Raw genomic sequence first — 24,828 nt, forward strand, 5'->3', positions numbered from 1 at the left:
GTGTCTGCAGCTGGACTAAACTCGGTCCGACTCAAGTGCAGTAAGTTGTAATTACATTTTAATGGACAGTATTTTGGTATGTTAGGTTTTTTTCTTCTCCAGGTGTTTCTCTGATGTTTTCTGAAGTAAGTTACACAATATTAAACAGGATCAGTTTGGTTGAACTCAAGCCTTTCTCTAAAATGAACTTGGAGTACCTCTGCAGGTTTGTTACTGAGCGTTCCTCCACAGTTCCTTGTTGACTGGATCTAGAAGTTTGTTGAATGATAAGAGCATGGTGAAAACATCTGCGCTGATCTGTGTTGTTTTTTTCTGAAATGTGATCCATGGTGCTGAAGGCATCTCTCATACCGTATCTTAGGTTCTTCAGCTGATCTCGGCCTCAGTCTGTCATTTAATTATAGTCTGATTATTGGTTGAGATTATTAGACTGACTTTGCTATTCATCAGTAGGTGTGTTTCCATTACCCCTAGAATTGCACAAAACATAAGTATTGCAATAAAAAAAACTGGTAATGGAAACACCTATAAAAAACACATCGAAAAACCTCTTAAATATCGCTAAAAAGTTTTTGCGCTCTCAAGAGGGGTTTTCACATGTGTTGATATTGAAATATATTGAAAGTGTTATGAAAACACTTCTTCGCATTTACACATTTGCTGTTATATCTGTTGGTCACAGCTGTTATCAGCTGGATCCAATTTGAGGCTGATTTTTGAATCTGCTTTGATATGGGTCAAATATTGAATTATTAATCTAGGATTTCACTTGATAAATGGGGCCTGCCTGCAGCAATTGATTGCCAGACCCGTTTCTGTGTCTTGGCAACAGCAAATTCTTCCGAATATATGTGAGTAGTGTGTATGCGATGTTATTTTCTGTATGATAAAATCTGCGGATGAATTAGATCAGATTTTTTCTTTATTTTATCTTCTATGATCCAATACCAAGATGTGGAGGAGCTGCTAAAGAGTCTGATCCCAGATGATCTCTCAGCACAGCCTGCTCAGGTGGACAAGCTGGACGTGATTACGAGTCCAGGTTTAATCTTGGACTAGTCTGAACCTGGTGGATCCACTTCCTGCATCAGGAAACTGCCACCACGGTGCAGGATGGAGGACGACAGAACCACTTCGGACCAGAAAGCTCCAACAGCAGCTAAAAGGTGAATGGACTTGTACTTATATAGCCCCCTTTAAGGGCCTGGAACGACTCAACAAATCAGATCATGTTTAATAGTAAATGATGATACACAATCCAATCACTACCATCTCCTTTAACACAGCAGATGAAAGATTAAAAGTTAGATTTATGGGAATTAAAACAGCATTGCTGCATCTGTTGTAAATTACACAGTTTGTTTCTAATTGTGTTCATTTCAAATAAAACTTCGGTCTAAGTATTTAGCAGTCTGTTCCAGCATTTCCCCTACATTGACTCAGTCGATGTGGGCTGCCACGGTAATATTGTCAATGCCACGCCTTCAAAATTAATGTGTGAATGTGCATTGCCGCCTCCAGAAACACAGCAGCGGTAGGCTACTCTGCTCTCAGACATCTGCTCTGCACGTGAACACGTGGAGAGTGCAGTGACGGGGAGAGAGGTGGGGCCTTATTAAACTTCATTAGTTAAGCCCATAGGGTAAACTTCCGAGAGCATCCGACAAGCTTATTACATGTGGAGCCTTGAAAGAGGAAAGGTAGCTGTTGATGAGTTACTTTAGATTTTACTAGTTAAATAGACATTCCAACAAAGGTACTGATGAACAGCAAACACGATGCTATGTAACATAATGTAATTGGTCCTAACGTTGCTGTAGGATGATGAAACTGACACTGGTTAGCTTTAAAAATATAGGCTATTCATCTATGCATTGTAATGTATTACTCACTGGTGGAAATTTCAGATTAACCTGTTAAAATATTTTTTAAAAAGTTAACAGCAACAGAGGAAGAGAGCTCTGGTCAGGTAACAGCACTGGTGACACAATGTTCATGTTGGATTATTATGTCATTATGTTTCCATAGATAATTGTGCTTTATCTTTCTGAGTTCTTGTGAACTGTCCTGCTGTTTCGTTCTCACCTTCTTTTTGATGTGCTTTCCTTTTTAAGTTAAATGGCCTCCCTGTTTCTCCCATGTATGTTTTCCTGCATGATATCTCATATATGATGTTACATTTTTTCTTCTGTTCATTTTTGTCCTTGGGATGGACCAGTAACCGTCTTAATTTTATGTGTGGTTTTATTACAGTGTTTGTGTATTTTCTTTTTATCACCTGCTGTAATGGTTCTGTTATATCTCTGATATCTGGCATGCTCACTATGTCCTTAATTTTGGTTTCAGGTTGCAGTTTGGATTTTGTTTTTGGTCTGTTTTTCTTGTTTATGATTTGCATTTTTCTTTTGTTTGTAGCCCATGTAGGGTATTGCCAGCGTGTGTGTTGGATATGTTGGTCCTCCGTCTGTCTGTCTTCTTCCTCTGTTATGAAACTGTCCAGTTCATAAAGTGTTCTGACTTCTTAGAATTTGTGTGCTGTGGGGTGAACGGATGACCAGAGTAAATATTGATTGGTGTGTATTGGTTTCCTGCATACTGTTATTTTTATGCTGCCGTCATCGCTGTAGTCTTGTTCTTCTATATTGGAAATATGTAGATTTTGCAACAAAATGTGGTAGTTTGGTTATGGCATCAGCTGTGAGGTTTGTGCATTTTCTGAGTGTCCTGTCTTCCAGGAAGATGGAGCGGAGTGACGAGTGGAGACAGCAGCTGCTCAGCTTCCCCTCCCCCCTCTCTCCATCTCCACCTACTTAAACGGACCGCGCTCTGGACTGTTCAGCAGGAACAGAGAGAATCTGCTGTACTAAAGGATTGAAACTCAGGGCCGATTTGACCAAAGCATGGCTCACAAATTTTATTGAGAGATCAGAAAATTGTTTCAGATTGGCAATAAAGTGCATAATATTTCACCTTTAAGGTGGCAACACTGCCTGACAAAATGGGCACAAATACAAAAATAATTAAATCTCCACTTTGTACAAATATTTGCAGTTAAAAATAACCCCAACAGGAAGCGCACACCATTATTTCACTAAACATTGATTACCCCTGACATAAACCCAGAATTTTACGATTTCTGCATCTAAAAATACTTTACATATCATTAGATGTGACATGACAATCAATGAGAAAATGTGCTTTTTCAAATCTAATTAACTTTGTTTGAAGATGCCTAATAACCAATCCACTAAGCCAGAAGGGACCAACAAGTCCAGCTATATTCTTCACACCTTTCCATTCAAATGATCTACTCCTCTTTATGAATAAAGTGCACGGTGATCATCTGGAAGAAGTGTCAAATGATGTTTTTTATATGAGAGGTTACAGAGCCTGAAGAAGAAACCATGAGTTAACAAAGAAGGTACAGCCGCCATCCCTTGGTTTTGGATTTTTATCAAGCCAGATAACAAAGAGAAAGTCTTGCTTCATAATAGATTCTGGCAGCAAGCCTCTACAGCACATATGTCAAACTGGTCCAGCAAAGGGCCGTGTGGCTGCAGGTTTTTGTTCCAACCAAGCAGCAGCACACCAGATTTGACTGATTCAATCAACTGATCTCAGTCTTCAGACAGCTGATTGGTCAAACTGTGTGCTCTTGGCTGGCTGGAACAAAAACCTGCAGCCACACGGCCCTTTGCTGGACCAGTTTGACATGCCTGCTCTACAGCTTTGTCTCAGAGATTTTCTGTGGCAGTGATAAACCAGGTGGAGTAAAGACCCTAATATCAAAAGTGGTGTCAACTCAGGTTGTATCATGTAGTGGAAACAAGGCTTATGAGTAAATTACCCAAACTTCTCAATGATAAATTCCATTCAGTCTTTCAGTGCTATGGTTTGATCTTCTTTGTAAGAATAGTAGGTCATCTTTAGTTTTGCTTTCAAATAAACCTGTTTGATAACTGAGTTAAATGGCACTGGCTTCATTCAAACCTGTTTGGTTAGGGAATGTGGGTGGCTCATAGTAACAAATACACCAGTTCTTCAGTTAGCATGTTTGTTTTATGCCCATTACCTTAACTGCTCTGGTTAAGTCTCTGTGCTTTGGGCCACAGCAACCAGCTGCTTTCAGCACATGAACTCTAATAGACTGAACATTTGCCACCTGTAAAGCACCAAATGGAAGACCAAATGAGCAGAGAGGGAGATGTTAAATGGGAGGTTAAATAAATTTAGCTATTTTTGTTTGTATGTTTTGAGTTAGGCTGAGACAGTACAGCTTTTTTCAAAAGCACTTTTTCCCATCTTTCTCTCTCTCAAATGATCTCTGTCATTTCTATCAATGATCAAAGCTTCACATCTCTGTAGTAGGGGCCAAGCTCCATGTCTATAAATAATTCTGCAATAAATGTCACTCAAGTGAATCTGAGATGTGTTACTGTGTGAGGAATTACATAGTTAAGTTACATTTGTGATTTCAAGGGACATCAGTAGACCTGTTGATGTTCTCTTAGTGTTAAATAGCTGATTTTATGATGTAGGGTATGTGTTTCTTTGCATACAGATACAATTACAAGAGGCCACTTGGACATGTGGGGAGCAACTAAAGCCAGGTGTGAACACATTTACACTTGAGATTGGATCATATAGGAAAAATGTTAGGACTTGGTCTGAACTGGGTCAAAGTGAACCACAGCTCATGCAACAGCTAAATCTTCCTGCAGCAGCAACACGTATACTCACTGAACAGATGCTGGTGTGGTTAGCAAATCAGAGTAGGAGAGGGGAATTCCAAAATTTGAGTTAAAACAAAGTCATTTGGAAGAAGTGTGATAAGAGGAGCTTCAGAAATTAAAAGTATGAGAAAAATAAAGTTTCTTAAATGCAAAGCAATGTAAATATATTTTTGTACATCCTCTATATTAATTTCTGTGGCAAGGGAATAAGCTGTTGTAATGGCTGACCATTGCGTTCTCAAACACTGAGCAGATAAACAGGAATAATCTATCTTTGATTGCAGATATCAATACTTTGGCAAAAGCAATCACTGGATACATCTCTTTTTGCACTGATTCACTCATTCCTTTGAAAACATTAAGAAATATCAGAAAAATGAACTTTACATCACCCGGGACATAAAAGACCATATTAACAGGAAGAAAAAGGACTTCAAATCAGAAGACAGTGTGGGGATCAGGGCTGAACAAAAGGACCTCAACCAGAAGTTAAGAGCAGCTCAGCGGAAATACAGGGAACGGTCGGAACAAGATTTCTCCAGGTCTAATATTAAGACACTGTGGGACTCTATCCCCAGCATGCCTAACATGGACACAAAAAGAAAATATCCATTTGCCAATGATGAGATCAGAAAAGCGGTTGAATTAATTTTATCTGTGTTTTGAAAATGATAATGGGGAAGAATGTAGGAAAATTCTAGAAGAGGTTAATTGTAATGGGCTAGAGGGCAGAACTTTGATTGACCTGCATTCAGTTACTCAGGTTTTTAAATCAATGCAGGCTAATAAAGCAGCAGGGCCAGACAACATGTCTACTTTGCTTCAAAGAATATTTGCTCTCTAGTGACAGTCAGTACCAGAGCTGGGGAAAGGATCAGTTATTACCCCAGCCCCTAAGAAAGTATGCCCCCAAGTGAACAATGATTACAGGCCAGTGTCTCTCACATCCAAGCTGTTAATTCAGGAGCTTTGTAGTGAGGTGGAACCACACCTGGATCAGTATCAGTTTGCATACAAAAGGAAAAACAAGTACAAGGGATGCCATTTTAGCTATGTCCTTATGCATATGCAAGATTGTTTTTTATTGATTTTAGCTCAGCTTTTAAGCCTATGCAGCCACACACCCTTCTTAAAAAAATTACTTAGCTGGATGCCAATCCATTTTTTAACTAGGTGATGCCACTATTTCTTGTCCAACAGGCCACAGCGGGTGAAATTTAACTCTATTTTATCCAAAATTGCACTAAGTAGTACTGGAGCCCTTCAGGGCTGCATCAGCTCACTGTTTTTATTTACGTTGTACACAAATGACTGTATAATCGCCCCGTCATGCCAATATATGGAATAGTATATGGTACATAGTATAGATGACACAGTAATTCTGCTAAAAAGTAGTGGCAACTTAAGCTGCCATAGATCTGACATGGATGCATTTGTGGACTGGTGTGATGCCCACCAGCTTCAAATAAACACAAAGGAGACCGTGGAGATGCTAGTGGTCCCCAGGTCAGCTCATACAAATATCTGGTCATTTACATTGATAGCAACTTCAGCTGGCACACACAGGTGGAAAAGGTCTGTGCCTGAATCCATCAGCAGCAGTATATTTTCTGTAGACTCAGAGTCTTTGGTGTATGTAAAAATATTATGTTGATTTTTTATAGAGCTAGCATTGAGTCTGTTTTATGGTACACCATCACCAGCTGATGATTTAACAGTTACATCAAAAGCCCAGATACTGAACCTGATTAAAAAAAAAAAAACAGCTGGTAAAATCATTGGTTCCAGCAAATCACCTTTGCAAGGGAAACCAATAAATATACTTTGACTTCTTGATTTTGATACAGTAGAGTATGTGTAAGGTGTCACTGAAATACAGAGAAGACTTAAATGCTTAAGTTCTAAATAATGTCACACTTAAATGTAGAGCCCGACTAACTGAATTGGCCAATTATAGCCCTTTTAAAATAATCATAATCGACCTAGGGTTTTAAAACACCATTATATTCTTAATTTCTCATAAAACAGTAAATGGTGTTAAGTGTCGGAGTCATGCAGAATGATGCCATTGTGCCATTTTTTTTTACTAGATGGAGTTCTGACTCCATTCAATCATCAGCCCTCACCACTGTCAATAGCCACAGCCAGGCAGGATTACACTACAGTACAACAACAGGTACGTTTATAACGATGTTGTTAAATTAAGAATGACTCAACATATCACCAGTTTCATTTTACATGTGTCATGATATTGACTTGTGCTTTGTTGCGTCCGTTGTATTGCTAAAGTTGTGCTAACCTAGCTTATTCAGTTACTCCCTGTCCATTTATGTTAGCAATAATGTTACTGTGCTTATCCCAACCTAGCATAGCTTAGAAGCCAGTAACTGCAGAAATAACATAAGTGTACAAAATATTTAAGAATACATAACGAACATTTATCAGTCCATCAGCTGCGTGCTGAGATGCATTTGAGGAGGAGCGATGTGAACACAGAGAGGAGGGAAAAAGTTGGAGGTAGGAGGTAAAACGATGAATATGTCTTCAGAAACTTTCATGATGTCATGTCACCCTTAGTTTTACTTTGTCAAAAATGTTATAGTGTGACTCAGACTCTAACAGTAACTTGTTGTTACTCATGTGGAGTAACATGAGTGCCAGACTACTGGTGACCAGTATTTGTTTAATATACAACTCTGTCAAAGATGTTTTTACATCTGAGAAAAGCATCTCTGGTTTTTATTTTGGTTCACATGAGTCATGACTTTATGTCAAAGAAAATAATGGAGCAGAGAAAATGTGATTTAACATTAAAGGGCATCAGAAAGCTGCATAAATAATATAATGATAATGCTTATATATAGCACACACCTATAGTCTATATTCATTTGAACAACTGGTAGCTACAATATATTGCCAAAAGTATTCACTCGCCCATCCAAATAATTGATATCAGGTGTTCCAATCAGTTTCATGGCCACAGGTATATAAAAATCAAGCACCGAGGCATGCAGACTGTTTCTACAGACATTTGTCAGGAGCTCAGTGAATTCCAACATGCTCCTGTGATAGGATGCCACTTGTGCGACAAGTTTAGTTATGAAATTTCCACACTCTTAAATATCATGGTATCATAACAAAGTGGAATCAATTGGGAACAACAGAAACCCATTTTTCAGGAGTTGGGCCTGGTCCCTTAGTGAAAGGAACAGCATCCATCAGCATAACAAGAGATTTTGGACAATTCCATGTTCCCAACTTTATGGGAACAGTCTGGGAATGGCCCTTTCCTGTTCCAACATGACTGTGAACCAGTGCACAAAGCAAGGTCCACAAAGACATTGAATCAGAGCAGAGGCTGAGATCCAGGCCTTCTCATCCAACACCAGTGTCTGACCACACAAATGAACTTCTAAACACACTCATAGAGCTGAAGTTGTTATAGCTGCAAAGGGTGGACCAACATCATTATAAAATCATTTGATTAAGAATGGGATGTCTGTTAAGTTCATACGAGAGTCAAAGCAGGTGAGCCAATACGTGTGGAGGAGGAAGGTCCAAGTAGCAAACATGGACCAAAAGGTTGGTAGCATTTAGTATTTAAATACATGGAGTGGAGTTGTGTATATTGTCTCACAGCAGCCAAATTCCTTGTCAGCATCCTCCTCCCTAAATCACTGTGAGAACATACAAAGGTCTGTCAGGGATGTTTGGCTGATATATGTGCCTAACACAGGTGCCGATTTACAGAGCTGACAGTTTTTGAGTGTGGTTATGTGTGAAGCAGAGTACTTTTTTTAAAACCACAAGCATTAGTCATACAGCATTTCCACTACTGAACAATCACTAAAATCCCATAACAGAAGGAAGTAGAATCTAGTACATGGAAACATCAGAGAGCAACAGATACCTGATATAAGAAAATACTTATGACATACTTAAAAAAGAGGAAAAGCAGTTTAGAAACGAACTGAAGTAAAGCTGGATATTCTAGCATTTAAGCATTCAGTTGAAGAAATCCCCCTGCTCAATTCCTTCCTTCAGCTTCAGAGCAGAAGCAGGTTGATTTTATTGCCACTGTAATAATATTTTTATGGCATTAATTGTTGAGCAAAAACTTAAAAGTTAAGTTAAAATTTTCCAAAGGAAAGTCTTGATTGTGTGAAAACTGTCAGTCATTAAAAAGAGGAGACTTCAAGTCATTCAGGGGGCTTTTGCAACTGTGTTTTGGAAGAGTCAGATTAAGTGAGTCATACTCCATAATATGAATAAGACCTAATGTATTCTTCTCCTAAAGTTACACTGCAGCTCATTTTAACTTCCTACAGCTTTTGTGATGGCTGGAGGTCAAATTTGGATTTGTGATGTGGGTTGTATTTGTAGTGTTGTAAAATGTGCGCTACCTAAGTGTGCGCTACTTACCAAATCTGACTGGGATCATTTCACAAACTAGAAATACATCAAGGTGACACATTCCTCTGATCCTTTCTTCAATCATTTTAGATACTGTTGGCAGTGTACAAAGCTTGTAAAAATACTAACTAAATACTAACTAAGATGTATTTTAACTGAACTGGTTTCTGTACAGTATCAACTATACATATAGTGTTTTTGGCACTGAAAGAAAAGCTTAAAAAACTGATTAAAAAAGTAAGAAGAATAAGAATTTAATGGTTAAGTTAAACTGGAACTGATTTATATCTTTTAGTATTACAAAATGCACCTTTTCTAATTCCAAGAGTAGTCGTTCTCAGAATCCCATAAAACATCAGTCACCACCTCATAATCTCAGAAATGCTCTTGAAAAGTCAAAATATTACGAAAGACAAACAGCTTCAGTACATGCCCAATACAAGTTGAAAGACATCTGTTAGTTTCCTTCTCTTTGCTTTACTAATATCTATGTTGCTTTGAACTTTAAAAAATGAAAAGGAAATAACTCCTAAAATGTTATTTGCGTAAATAACAGAGTAAACCATTTTTAAGTAATAATCGAAAACGCAGAATAGCCATAAAGATAAAATACATACTGCAGTCTGTTTTAGTTTCATTAGTTCATTTTATTTGTAGGAATTGGCCTTGTTAGTGTGTCATCTAGCTATGTTGTAATTTTATGTTGTGATTAAATCTAATGTCCTTGAATGACCAATGTTTTGAGCCAACTTGCTTCTGAACACGAGTCCAGCAGCTAGCTTTATGCAAGAATGAGGAAAAAATGCCTTAAATCTTTTATTCAAGTTATGGTATACTTCTGTAAAGTCTACACATTGTTGAAGACATTACCAATGGCCATTCTGTTAAAACACTGTATTTTTCATGTCTACCTTTCCATCCACCCACTACTCAGCTATCAGACTGTAGGTTTCTGAGGCCTGATTGAAGAAATTACTTTGCTGTCACTATGCTAAGTAAAGACATTAACAGAAAAAGGATTTAGTAGAGGTGTACAGAGATGTGGATGTGGTCTTTTGAATATTAGAATGAATAAATAACAAAATAAGCTCTCTTTCCTCTAACTTATTGTTCCACAGGTTGTGCTGTGAACTTTGTAAACACAATCCGAGAAGCCAATGGCAGGGTCAAGTTGAAACCTGGGCCCTCCCCAAAACTGTGAATCATCCTGAAAACTTTTTCATAATAGAAATGGTTTGACATCATCTTATTTTGTTCTAATCAAATATTTTAGTCCTGATTAAACTGAAAAAACAAACAAACAAACAAACAAACAAAAAAAAAAACCCTCAACCCAACAAGTTAGGTGTAAAGAGTCATCAGCTATTTGGTGCTAAAATGCATAGAGACCAATGCTAAAAATTCAATGAAATCCACAGCACATGTTTGATTCACACCATTTTCTTTGTCAACCCCAAAACCATAGTTTCAGAATCTAAACAAATACATGCAATGCCTAAACAAACAACGGATCATGAAGGGAAAAGATAAAAACTTGGTAGAAAACAGTGACAGTATACCTCTCCCAGAGTAATCTTGAACTCTTTTTGCATGATATTTTGTCACTAGTCGACCTTGCAACATGAATTATATTCGTTAATATGGACTGAGCATTGTTCTTAGCATCTACCCTCAGCAAAAGGACACCTTACGTACACGAGACACCACAGCTTTGTCAAAATGGCATCGATGAAAAATCTGAGCAGAGAACTGGTGGAAAAGATCTGGTATAGAGAATCTGCATGTGACATCATCAAGGCTCTCATCGCCATTTTGAGGACACCCGGCTACTGTTTCCATCAACGCCTTCAGGTTTCTCAATTGTAAAATGTCTTAATAACATATATAAAACACACTAAAAAAGAAACATCCTTTTACACAATACAAGCGAGGTGAGGAGTCGTTACGATGCAGAAAGACTAATTACTAAGAACTTAGACCATTACAATCTGCAGAACAATGAATGAAGTTCAGGTTTCGATGCATTGCCACCCGCTCAGAAGTTGGAGATTAACTTGCGTTTGGTGTACGCTCCTACACCTGCCATTAATTTAAAAACTACCAATCTTTAAATGTTCATGGAGCCATTTTACAAACAGATGTATGAAAACCTGCAAGTCTACAAACTGTCAGCTGCAAAGACACAATCATCCTGATCATTTATATGTTAATTAAAAATGTATTGTTCTAATATTTTGTTTTTGAAATGAATTAAATTATCTGTTCATCTCTGTGGATTCATTTCAGATAAATTAATATATTCTGGGCATTTTAAAAGAAAAAGACATGTCTAAATATACAGGCTTATTTAATTTAATAAATCTTGCAAAAGAAGCAGGAAAATATGAAAGCAGTCAAAAATATGAGGAAGTATATTTATTCATTAAAAGAACAATGAAAAAACAAACTTTACTAGATTTGATGGCAGATCTATTCTGAAACATCTAAAAAGAGTAAAACAGTCCTGAATATGGTGACTGAAAGTCTGCCAGAACAACACTGGGACTCAATCAGAGAACAAATGATCACAATCTGAAGGAAGAAAGTGACGTTCTCACTTGCATCCAGATCAATACCGCTGCATCAGGCTTAATGGCTACAGAAGCAATAAGTGCTATCTACATGAATTCTTGGGTGTAGGCTACCCCTTCACTTGTTCTTTGATCATCCGTTCATCTAGCCGACATGTATATGCTGCCATCTTTACTTCTGTGCACATAAAGACAAACTGTCCTTTCTATCCGAACCACGGTCAGCCAGGATCACCTGGAAAAGATTTTGCAGAAGTCCACTGTTCTCTGGGATGTTATTATACAACATATTACTGCACTGCACCAAGACAAAAACAGTGGATGAAAATCTGCTGGTTAATTTCCTTTTTGTGAGCCCATTACGAAGCTGCTGCTGCAGCTGATTACATGACCCAGGAAAAAGAAAAAAAGATAAAATACTTGTCGGAAATTCTGAATAAGACAGAGATTAAAAAGACGAGAGCCACTGCTTAACTGATGTAAACAGATGGTGGGTACACCAAGGTGGCAATTTTTGTCACACAAGATTTTGTGTGTTGATGACATTGGTGCGCATTCTGTGTTGGTCAAGTATTGGGAAGTTGTTCAACGCATGTTAGAGTTGACAACAAAGTGAGTAACATGTATTGTATTGGTGTTTAACAGAGCTTTGTAGACTTGTTGTAGCCACCCATTGTTACTTGGTGGTAATGTCAGAAATATGCTGAAGAACTGCAAATGTACTCTAAACTGTTGCTGGTCTGTTTACTTAATCCTTTCATAGAAAATGCAGCAGTCATGGTGGACAAACAACTTCTTTAAACTGTAGGTTAGTAAAACGCCTCCATTAAAATGATCCATTAAAACTAATGGATCCATGTCAGCAAGAATTGTTGCTCAATGTTTTCATACTTGTTAGAGAAATTAAAAAAAATCTCAACTGCATTTTCATAATTCTAAGGAAACAATCAATATTTTACTGTTAAGGCTAGAAAGCCAATATTTACAGAAGTGTTTCTCTATACTGCATTGTCTGACATGATCACAAATACTTCCCATAGCACCAACATGTGGTGAAGCTATGAGCTAACAATATTGGTGGCACTACCTGAAATTACATGCATTCCTGAATGTTCTCAAAAATAAGAGCAGACCAACTTATTGTGTACTTCATAAAACATGTGGGTTATTGTGATCTCAGATGGAGACAGAGTCGTCTTTATGCTTCTACAGTATGATCCAGTGAACTGAAGATGGCAGCTCTTAAGTGCTGTAAACTGTTCAACCCCTCACATCAAGCAGAGATTCACATTGTGTAATAACAGTTGCAAATGGTTCTGGCTCTTATCTAAGACTGTAGATATGTAGCATAGAAGAACAAGCTGGATGTCTCCACATTGAGTTGATGATGCTAAAGACAGTAAAATTTGGCCACAATAATTTCCATCAAATTTTCCACCATTTTAACTTTTTTGTAAAACACATTTTCCCTTCCTTTTCACTTCCCACATATTTCAAACATTTTTTTAAACAGACTGCATATCATATTTGGATGTCTTAGAAGACAGGATATTTAGTCAATTTTAGATGTTTTCCTTTTGTCACTGATAAACAACTGAACTTCTGTGATTAATCTTTTAATCTGTTTTAACGTGATGGATATTTAGCCAAGGAAAACCTAATGTGGCTGAGGTATATAAACTAATATCCAAAATCAGACTTTTGAATTTTATGCCACTTTATCACAAGGGGGAACCTTAGTGAAAATATGAAACTATGACGTAGGGACTCTTCATCCTCTTTCACACTTGATGACGAGGAGCCCCCTTAGAAAGAGATTACATTTTGATACGTTGTTACTAGTCAGATATTCAACACTTTCTCACTCTCAAAAAATGATGGCAAAGTACTGAATTTTAATATCCAGCCTAGGTATCAGCTGATTCTCACGTAGTCCAGGAAGTTCCTACTTGGGCTTTTAAATGTCCCTCAAACCAGGCTCCACAAAAACTCAAAAGGCTTAAGGTCCATTTATGCTCAATGTAGAAGACGGCTACGCAGACGGACGGAAAGTTTCGTCGCTTTTCTGCATTGGTTACGCACATAATTTGGTTCATCTTAATGGAGGTTAGCCATTTGACGTTTGACGCAGAAGATAGAGCAATACCACCGGAAATACCACCACTGCCCACTAGTGAAAGAATTGACTCAACAATCATGGCAACGCAAAAGAAACATGAGGACAACGATGTATGACAACGATTAAAACGAACATCGCTATTTACATACGTAAGGGCGTATAAATGGGCCTTTAATCGTCCCTGTCTGCCGTCTTATATTAAGTGGAAATAATGTATAAAGTCTCCTCATTCTATTTTTCTTAAAGAATAAATAATTATAAACATGAAAAAGCCTGATTAATTTAAAGAGTATAACATATTTCTTGGTTCCTTTCCTTTAATCCTGACAGCACTTGTAAAGAAGACTTATGTCCTTTTATGTTTTACAATAACTTAACATGCCAGATGTTTTGTTTCACCGAGCCACCTGAGAGATAACTCATTTTAAAATTTGGCATGCATTTTCAGAAAGAAAGAAGCATCCGTCTTATTTATGAAAAAGTAAACTTCAACCATTCATGTCAACTAAACTGCACCACTAGTTAGTAAATAGGAAACCCCCTCATCTACTATTTTCTTACCTCAAACCCATATGTAGCTACTAATGTAGGATGCTGATTGGACTGAATAGGGATCACCAACTCTGGACCTCTTGAGCCAGTGTCCTGCAGGTTTCAGATGTTTTCCTGCTGCAAAAAGCCTGTCTTAAATGGCTCATTAAGAAGCTTGTGCAGAACTTGATAACAAGCTGTTGGAGAATCATTTAATTTTAAATCAGGTGTATTGCAGCAGGAAAACATCTACATTCTGCAAGACACTGACCCAGGAGACCCAGAGTTGTTGATGCCTCGGATAGAACATTCATGTTATGGCCACAAACTATATTTTGGAACCTGGATTCTCTGGTGGTAATCTGCTTGCAAATCTTACAAGAATCCAGCTGCAATGTAAGATTAAATATTTACGCATGTGTTTCATATTTCATACTATTTTATCCTTGTTTTTCTTTTTTACTTTACAATTTTGCTGTGTCCTGCCTGCTGTTTATTTCTAATAGATGAAAGATCTGTCAGTCTATCCATAGCAGATACAAGTTTTATACTTTGCTCTATGGCTCTGGAGATTTTCTTAACTAAAGGATTAGTGTGGTATAGAAAAAAAAATAGCACTGAATTGTTTGGACAAAACAGTAAATAACCTGCCAAACTGTCTTTGCTAACCAATACATTCAGAGTGTTGCTAATACCTCCTTGAAAAGTTGGAGGAGGTGCCAAACAAGCAAAGGACTATCCACCCAGACACAAAAGAAGTGGTGTCAAAGTTACATGGACAGTTCTTTTTTTTTATATATTCTGAGGTGAGTGCTGATCAACAGTTAGCAACCAAAGAAGAGGAATACCCACCTTAACCCACATGTCACCTACTTTTACATCCATCATCCTGCAGATTTTGCTGCAGGAGATAAAATTATTATTATGTTATATTGTGTGTCATGTTTTGTACAGTGTTTTGGCCAACTGTGGTTATTTTTAATGTGCTTTATAGATAAACTTGACAAATGGGAAAAGAGTTACCTTAAATTTCTGGTCATATTGTTTAAAGCTAAGAAATTATGCTGCTAGAACTGAACATTATTTTCTCCCCTCTGGTTACCTATTAGGGAGCATCAAAGAAGCAAGGGCGGGGCCAGAGTATCAGGTCAGTTAACACAGTCTGTAACGAGTAAGAGAAGAACACTAAAGGACATCCAGGACATCTGGGTGAAGCCAACATTAATTATTGGCTTATTTCATAGCAAAAGATGTAATGTCCATTACATTTTTAGAGAAGCCAGGGTTTAAAGCTCTGCTAAGAAGAGTCGTTCCACATAAGTGATTTTGTTTCAGTTGATATTCTTTTGATGAACGAGCCCTGTGGATCTTCTCTTTAGCAGTTCTTTTTACTTTTTACTCACCAAAATGTGATTTTTTTTTTCACCTTTTTGCACCCTTTGTAGATTTATGGTTAAGAACTATCTACACCGCAATGAACATCCAAGAGTAAATACTTTGCCAAAGAACGGACAAACATGAAATAAAAATTAAAGATGCATTTGACTAAAATTTCTTTTTCATTTTATAGGTATCATAATATCCTCATCATGAAAACCTGATAAACATGCAAAGGAAATCTGATATTAGGATGGCCCTAGTTTGAGTTGAAGAACTTTTTTATCATTCTTATGATGAAGGAAGTGCTCCCTTTTCGTGTCCACATTGCAGGAACCAAGAACAATAGTGGTTCTTAAAAGGAGTTCATAGTTTCCATGTCAGCATGTGAATACCAATCAAGTCTCTGATACTCATGCCATTCACTCATAACACTTTTTGGATCCACACATGAGCAGGTCATCAATTTAATAAATTGTAGGGGTATGGATGATGATGATTCTCTTTAAAATCTCTCCTTTAAAAATATATCGATGTTTTTCTGTTCCTCATTTTCTCTGATGGAAGATGTTTATTTTATTTATTTATTTGTTTTGTAAATGGAGACTGCTCTAGATGCTTTTATGGCAGCAAAATAGGTCCACACGTGTTATGAATATTTGGTTTGAATGCAATCAGCCTCTAAAACACCCACTGGGCCTTCACAGACTGCTGACAATGGCTACGTTCACATGGAGCACTTGTGATACAATTTGAACATCCAATCAAAACAAAAAAAAAAAAAAAAAAAAAAAGATGCATCATGTAAACACCTCAGCTTATCCGATCAGTCTTCATCATAAAAGAATTTTCAAGAGATTTTCATGATCTGATTATAGGAAAAAATAACCATGTATACTCATTCTGATCAGTTCTGGGGTGTATGTTCTTTCAGTGCACGAAAGACTTGAAAAATAGTGGCAGACAAAAGTTGTTTTGTTGGAAACTCTAAAAGAGTTAAGGATTATTGAGCCTCTTGATAGTCCAGCATTAAATTACACATTTCAAAAGTGGTACGATTGTATTAAAATCTTTCAAACATGTAAATACACAATTGATTGTATCACTTTATCTAGCATCTATGTACACAGGTTCAGTTGGAATCTCTGAACAGACTGATTTTAATTGGCAATATTTGTCCATGTAAACGTAATTAGCTAGGTTTAATTAAAAGAATTTAGGACACAAAGTCCCTGGGGCTGTAAAGATGTACAAACCATGGACTCCCTTTGAAGTTAAATTTTAGGGTCTTCTAAGGCAGTAGCTAAAAACATGCTTGGTTTTGTGCTTTCAAAAGTGAGATTCTCACTATAAATAGTGTATTCTGGCTTAGTCCTGTCATTCAATAAAGCCAAAGTTAAATTAAGTTAATTAAATTAACATATAGACTCACTTTTTCTTTTTAAAATAGGGACGAAATGTGGACATTAATCACAATAGCTCTTAATGTTCATAGCCTCAGGGCCCTACTGTGCTCTTTCGGGGACCCCAGGTTGGGAACCACTGTTCTAAGGTACTTTAGTATTCCACTATAAAAGTAATCAGCAGTGAGGTGGTTTCCAGTGTTTGGTACACCACTTAAAAAATTCTGAGATCTAAGTTTAATTGACCAAAAATGTCACAGAGGATCCACAGAGAAATGTTCACTCGTGCACCATGTCCCACTGACTGCAGTCTCCAAAAAAATGTCTTGTGAAAACAGAGCTTGCAGCAAATAAATATCCCAAACATAGCAAAATAAGAAGAAACAAGAGTATTGTAAACTGAAAACACCAGCATGCACTTCTTGTTGGTAATAAGTCAAAACTGAGAGATAGCTCAGAGTATGGAGTCATTTTTATTAATTAAAAACCACAACACGACACCAATTCACCAATGGTAAGTCACTCAGGTCCACACAACAATTAGCCGCCACGGTTTTATAAAAAAGGCTGTCACACAAAGCCTATTTCATCTAAAACCTACAGCCTGCTTGGAACAAGAAGCATCCACAATGTGGGATTTACACCTAAAAACAAAAGTACACTATTGCTCAGCACTATACCACTGACGTAAAACAAAATTCACTAAAGGAATTACAGGTGAATGGTATTTTCCCCACAGCAACAGTAATGACCAAACAATGACTTAAATGTGTCATGTAACAAACAGCTTTCACTGCTCAGTAATAGTGAATGAATGCATGAAGGCAACCTGAGAAAGACACAAATGATGCAATATAATGGAAATTAAAACATAAGTAATGATATGAACAGGTTAAGTAAATACAACTGACAATATCTAAAAACACATGCTTTAGGGAGGTTGGTGTGGGGTTAAAGTGTTGCCAATTTAATCAAATAATTAATACAATTAATTAATTTAATTAATACAATTAAATTAATTGTAACAACACAACAAGTTATAGTATTCCAAACAAAATCAGTCACCTGGAAAAAAAAGGAAAAGAATTAAAAATGAATAAAAAATGACAATACAATCTGGGGGATCAACTTTATAGAAATAAATATTACTAACTGCTTCCATCCTATTGAACTTATTTACTATATTGTCCTCTAACTGATGCTCTACTTGACTCAGGCATTTTTTGTCAGTGCTGTGAGTAGATAATGTTATCTACTTAAACACTCAGAGGAACCCCAAGTTTCTTCTCAGCTGAAAAAAAAGAAGCAATATTTAAACTGTCATAAAACTCAAACGCAGAGGAAAAAAATGGTCGTCCTAAGTTGTCTTTGGAAAACAGACACTCAAATCTCCTTCCATCTCTGTGAAACATATGACACCATGGCAGCACAACAAAAAGCTAATGACACTAAGCGACTGATTCAATAAAGCTGATGAGGGGACGAGGCTTCGTGTATTTTCTGCTATCAGTTCCAGAGTGATGTTGCGCACGAGGGCAGCGTGACCTTCCTGCCACCCGTTTAGACAACTTTTACACCAAACACTGTGGGAGTCACAATTTCACAAATTCACGCATCAGCCGATGGAAGACGCACACGCGGACTTGTTTCTACCACTCGATTTAAAAAAAACTGCTTTCTCGTCTTATTTGCCGAACAGCCTACGAAACACTTAACACCGCTGTAAAGGCTGCGATGACTAAATATCTTGTGGCATGTATGCGCACCTTCAGAGCCCATCACTCCGTCTGTAGCTATTCACCATGCCCGTCCGCTCAGCGCTGCTGTCACTTTACCACGACTTTCAACTCGGCGACAGACTGAGGAGTTCAGCCCCTCAATTACATCCTATTTACCACTGTGGTGAAGAATTATGTCAAAGTATATCAGAAGCGACTTAAAGTACAAACACAAATTAATCAACCTAGTCCTCGCAAAGCTTGAGAGCGGTTAGTTTCGCCTGTTAAAGGGCTTAGGACACCGCTTTTTACATACGTGACGCCCTTCCCTTTACTTCCTAATTCCATTATTCGTCAATATTACAGAGCATTTTCCGTGGACGTGTTTTTATCCTACCTCGTAAAGGTCTCCTGAAGCCATTCTGGGGTGCGGACCACGGCGGCGCGGCGTTCTTGCCTGCCCTGTTGGATTTTTTTGGACCCTACTCTCTTGGTGTTTCGGCGAAAGCCCCGATAGACGGGAATTAGCGAGCAGCTTGTTATTCTGAGCAATCCGCAGTAGCAGATCAGCAGACAGTGTCAATCGAGCCCGGCGCTGTGCGATGGATCGTTCCACGCTTAAAACAAACAACCATCGGGGCGGTGCTGTTTACCCAGACCCAAGTGGAGGACTGAAAATTAGTCCCCGGTTAAAGAATGCATGGCCTGATTATCTCCATGCGTCCTGCTCCTCTGAGCTCTGTTGCAATCCAACTACTCAACGGGAGATGATACGTTAGATGTTCCGTATTTATTCATACCAGCTGAGTCAGATCCCTAAGATTCACTCTACCTGTCCACTTTATTGCGAGAGTCCTGACCTAACCTTGATTCAGATTCAATAGAGGGGGAAGTGGAACAATAATCAATAAAGAAGGCGCAAAACTAATAATGTGAGTGTAATGATCTTTGTAGCATCATGGAATGGACATATATTTATTCATGCTAAACCTTTAACAAACAAATCTTTCAAGATAAAAAAAAGACAAGTAGCTATAAAACAGGCTAGGCTATAATGCTTATTTGCCTTGACTACACTAAAAGATCTCAACCTACAAAAATCACAGCTGGTCTGCTTATTACAGCAGTACTTTAATATTATTGTAGAAGATATCATTATCGAAACGAAATTGCTTTACTTTACTTATCCGTGACTTTAAATTAGTATGGCTCAATGTTGAGAAGTTCCTCAACATCAGTGTGTTATGGTAAGCTGTCTTCCTGTATTTGATCCTCACAGGTGTGTGTTTATCTATCCAACCATCTATTTTCCACTTTTTATTTATCTGCTTATTCATTAAAAAAGGTAATCAAATAGAAATTTTGCTGAGTCAATCTACAAATTCTAATGCCAAGAAAAAAAGTCACTACCACAATTTTAAACTTTAACTGAGACGTAGTTTAAAACTTACATTTAAAACCACAACCAACAGGGTGTCCCCACTAGGAGCTACTTAACACACCCTGTAGATCTGGGGAAAGCAGTTCACTGCAAATTATGTGCATTTTTATCCAGGTAAATGTTTCTAAGCTAGTGCTACAAAGTCAAAATATATAAATGCTGAAGAAAAATTGGAAAGATAATATTATTGTTATTTATTATTGTTATTTTCTTTCTAAAACATTTAAATGAATGAATAAATAAAAAAAAAAAGTAAAAATAAAGGTGATCGTATGGGTCTATAGGCTGTTGGGGTTGCTGACCATAAGATATAACTCTGATTATAGAGACGTTATTAATAGGAGCTTCTGGAAAAAAATCAGCTAGATAAAAACATTTAAATAAAGCTTAAAATAAGAGAGTATTATCAAAATCACACACTTACTCAAACACTTTTGGAAACCACACAATGTGAGCTGGAATGCCATGTATTTGTTTAATAAAAAGTCTACACAGAGGTGTCTGAGAGGTTTGTTCTCTGACTAAATGCAGGTTGACACTTAGTATTATGTAAAGGTTGGGGTGAGATATTCGGTTGTTCACAAACCTTAACCTCAGGTGTTAAGATATAGGTCAGAGGCTGTGGATGCATTGTCCACTGATGTCCTCACAGGTATAGAAGTCCAAAAATGATCGAATCGGGTTTCCTTGGATCCTGTAACAGCATTATTGTGTCCACTGAATCATCTGTTACACTGTACTTCGTGTGAATCCTAAAGCTACTCATAAGTGTTCATGTGTACTAATAAAATTAGGATGTAATTGTTCTTGAATTGAGTGGAAAATAACCGTTATGCTCAAATGGAAAAATATGCAACAATTAGATTAAATTGTAGCAAGTGGGTTTCATTCTGTTTTGTGAATTAAAAAAAAAAAAGTTTAGATATGTGGGAAGGATAAGGAAATAAAACAGGAACTGTTGTCTGGATATATTTCAGTTCATTTCTGGAAATGTATGTTATTTATTGTAAAAAAAAAGGTTTCTTGTTTCACAATACACCACAAAAAAGTATAAGTAAGCGTGTTCAGTTATTTCTTTATAATTTTGACAAGATTTGTTTTTACCCTTCAGCTCTAAACATAATAGGATATATTTTAACTAGTTTCCTTCAGCTCTCAGAAAACATCCACTAAAAAATTTTCTCCCTAGAAATGATCTGCATGAACCACAACGGCCATTGTTGCCAAAGACCATATGATACTGGGGAAATATATTCTAGACAAATGAAACCAATGCTGAAATATTTATCAAGAACATATCACTGTATGTTGCAGCATACCAGCATTAAAACATCATTGAAAATAGGAGTTAATAACAGAGAAAGCATCAAGATTTTGTGGTGTTTTGGTGCCTCTGGGCAGTTGTTCTGTTAACAGTCTCATAACAAATTAAATTTAGCACAACAGCATGAGGACATGGTTTACTGAAAAAAAAAAAAAAAAAAAACATATTTGAAGGTGAATGCAGCATGGGAGAGTGAGTGATGAGCAAGCGAGAAGTGGAGGCTGGATGCAAGCTGAGCATGGTGAGCAGCAGGGAGTCAGCGAAGCAGTGGCTGTGCTTGCAGGAAGAAGAGCTTGGAACGACAGCAGCGAGTGGGCAAGCAGGTTCTTAGAGGTGAAGGCATTGAGGAACATAGTGGCAGACTCGGAGGAGTGTGCCTAAAGATGAGACAGACTGGCAGGCACATAAGGGAACATCTATGGTACAGAACAGGAAGACTCATGATTGACAGTGAGAAATCATGAGGAACTGACTGCAACCGTAGCTGAACTGGGTGACAGAACAGCCTGTCGAAGGCCTGAAATCTGAGGTTAATAACACTGCTGCCATTAATGAGATAGACATGAAGAAGAGAGGGGCCACGGCCAGTGTCAAATCTAGAAATAAAAGGACACAAAACACAGAGGGACACAAAGAGAACCACAGGAGATAATTTGAGACAGAAAAACAGAAACAAGGAAACATTGGAGGAAACCTTCATTTCTTATTAATCACATTTTTAAGAGTAAACTGTCCACAAACTAACATTTATGTTGTTATAGACACACAGTACAAAATATACATACATAATCCATCTAAAAGTGCTAAAAAATCATTTAAAAGTGACTAAAAACAAAAATACAACCTCAATGTTGATGTGCATTGCTGCATTTAAGCAATTCAAATCCAATAGAGCATAAAATACAATGAAATTTAAACACTATTTTGTCATCTGTCATGCCTGTAGGTTGCCATGAAACAAAAAAAGTGAGAAAAACATCATATGGGAAAAGAAAAATGTGAAAAGAGCTTAATTCTTCTTTTAAACCTCACTCATGTTCTTAAGGACTTGATAAACAAGTAGTCTGCAGTGATATTTTAAGCAAGGTGCCTTGAATCAGCAGCCAGCAGCCACCCAGTCTCCAGATATGACTGAGTGCACAACATTAAAAAGAGAGTTGACTGAGGGGATTTTAAAAAATGAGGGAAACAAAAGCTAAACATATATTGTAAGATCATCTCAAGCAGTTTTAGAATTATATGACAGCTTTTAGCAAAAGAGCAAAGTTTAAAATTAATGCGGACTTCCCAGAGTTTGTCTTTAAGAAGAAAATTAAACCAGACTGAGAGGAAGTGCAGTGTAATTTGAGTTTTGGGGGAAAAAAAAAAAACATCAAAATGTCTACATACATGTTGACACCTAAACAACAAATCCCTTTCTAAATGGAAGTGGGTTATAAGGGTCCATATATTTTATTCTTAGCCATTATCATGCATTTCATTATTTAAGATGAATAATGTTAAACTGTAAACGCAAAAGCAAAGCGTTTTATGTATTTAAAATGGAAGAGAAGTGTGGATCCATGGCTGAGAGTAGTTTTAGTGTCAGAATTCAAGCAAGGGGAAAAGGTATGGTGTTAAACTAAGAAGAAGGGAAGTCAAGCTTACAGAGGTGCAGAACAGCCTGGAGATGGACTGTGGAAGGTGAATGAAAGCTGGATTGATCCAGTAGACAAAAAAACACAAGAGCACACAAGGCGGGGGCCACATCAGTGAAACACTGGCAAACCAAACAATCTGGATCAGAGAGCAGAGGAGGGAAAAAAGAGAGGAGATACTAGATGAGAGGCAGGTGTGTGGGCTGATGTAATTATGAGCAGAGAAGTGCCACACCCAAAGACACCAATGCACAAAAAAGAAACAACCAACAGGAAATACATGGAAAGGAAAAAATATCAAGGAAAAGAAAACACTCCAGATATCATGCACGGATGTCATCTTAGGTCAGCTTTTATTTGTGACATTTGAATATTTGCAGATTTTGTATGTTTTTGATGACAGATTCAATCCACTCCACAATGCTGAAAACCCATGTCACACAATTTTAAAGAGTTGTTCTGCCATTTTTGAAGAGGTTTGTCTTTCCAGCTGCTCTTTGCTGCTACAACTGAAAAACTCCAAAGGTGTTTTATTGCCCATGCAAGTTTAAACAAATTTTCTTCTTTCTTGTGTGTTTCTTGTGTGATGTAGGCATATGCTTTGCATCATTATCATGTTAAAATCTTCCTCTTTTTCCAGGTTTCTGGACAACAAGAGTCACATTCACAGCTTGCATTTTTGGCAGATTTTTTCATTTTCCATTAATAAATCAACTCCCTAACAACTATTACATCATCATTCTGCCATCTCTGTAGTTCACTTTCCTTTCCATTGGCTTATTATCATTCACAGTCCAGTGAAGATGCTCTCATCGAACTTTCTTTATCTGTTATTATGATTGCTAGACATTCCATGAAGCGTCCCCGCAAACAGTTTGGTACATCTTCTCATAATATCATCACAGTGAACTTTCAACTCCATAATAATTTTCTCCCAACACAGTTTTTATCTGATTTTTCTGACATTTTGTCAGGTTTAGTTTTAATCACAGACATTTTAGTTGGTAATTATAATATTCATGTTAATGTTGTCAGTGTCGGTCTCAGTTTTTAGCCTTTAGAAAACAGAAGGTTTCTGTCAATTTGCTACTGAGCCCAGTCATTGTCACACCCTTGATCATATTTTAACTAGTACTAGTAACTAGTACTAGTAATATTTGCTGAGAAACCTCCTTTATCTGATGATTTTCTTTTAACATTCAGTTTTATAATAATAATAATAATAATAATAATAATAATAATGGATTAGATTTATATAGAACTTTTCACGGCACCCAAAGCTCAAAGTACAGTGAATCAATTATTCATTCATGGGCTGATACAGAACCACATCTTTGCTAATGGGTTCATTTGTTTGTAGTAGGCATGATGGCACAGGAGAAGCTGCAAAAATCACAAAGTAAACTGTCTACAACCACCACACCAGACCTCATTTATCAACCGTGAGTAGAAAAATCTCAAAATTCTTTTGTAAGATTGAAATTTAGACACTTTCTAAGTACAGAAAAATTCTGATTCATCAAAAGTGTGTATGCACACTGGTAAGTACTCTCTGTCGATAA

General features: G+C 37.2%; 1 protein-coding gene across 1 annotated transcript in view; it reads right to left on the reverse strand.

The window, feature by feature from the left end:
• The window catches only part of LOC121638749 (chromodomain Y-like protein 2), a 62,449-nt gene extending 42,863 nt beyond the window's left edge, over window positions 1-19,586 (reverse strand). The window contains exon 1 of the mRNA XM_041983708.1: window positions 19,262-19,586. Coding sequence (XP_041839642.1) covers window positions 19,262-19,285 — 24 coding nt within the window. The 5' untranslated portion in view covers window positions 19,286-19,586. The remainder of the gene's footprint in view (window positions 1-19,261) is intronic.
• Window positions 19,587-24,828: the final 5,242 nt, after the last annotated feature.

The sequence above is a fragment of the Melanotaenia boesemani genome, chromosome 1 (genome assembly GCF_017639745.1).
Source record: "Melanotaenia boesemani isolate fMelBoe1 chromosome 1, fMelBoe1.pri, whole genome shotgun sequence".
NCBI classification, from domain to species: Eukaryota; Metazoa; Chordata; class Actinopteri; order Atheriniformes; family Melanotaeniidae; genus Melanotaenia; species Melanotaenia boesemani.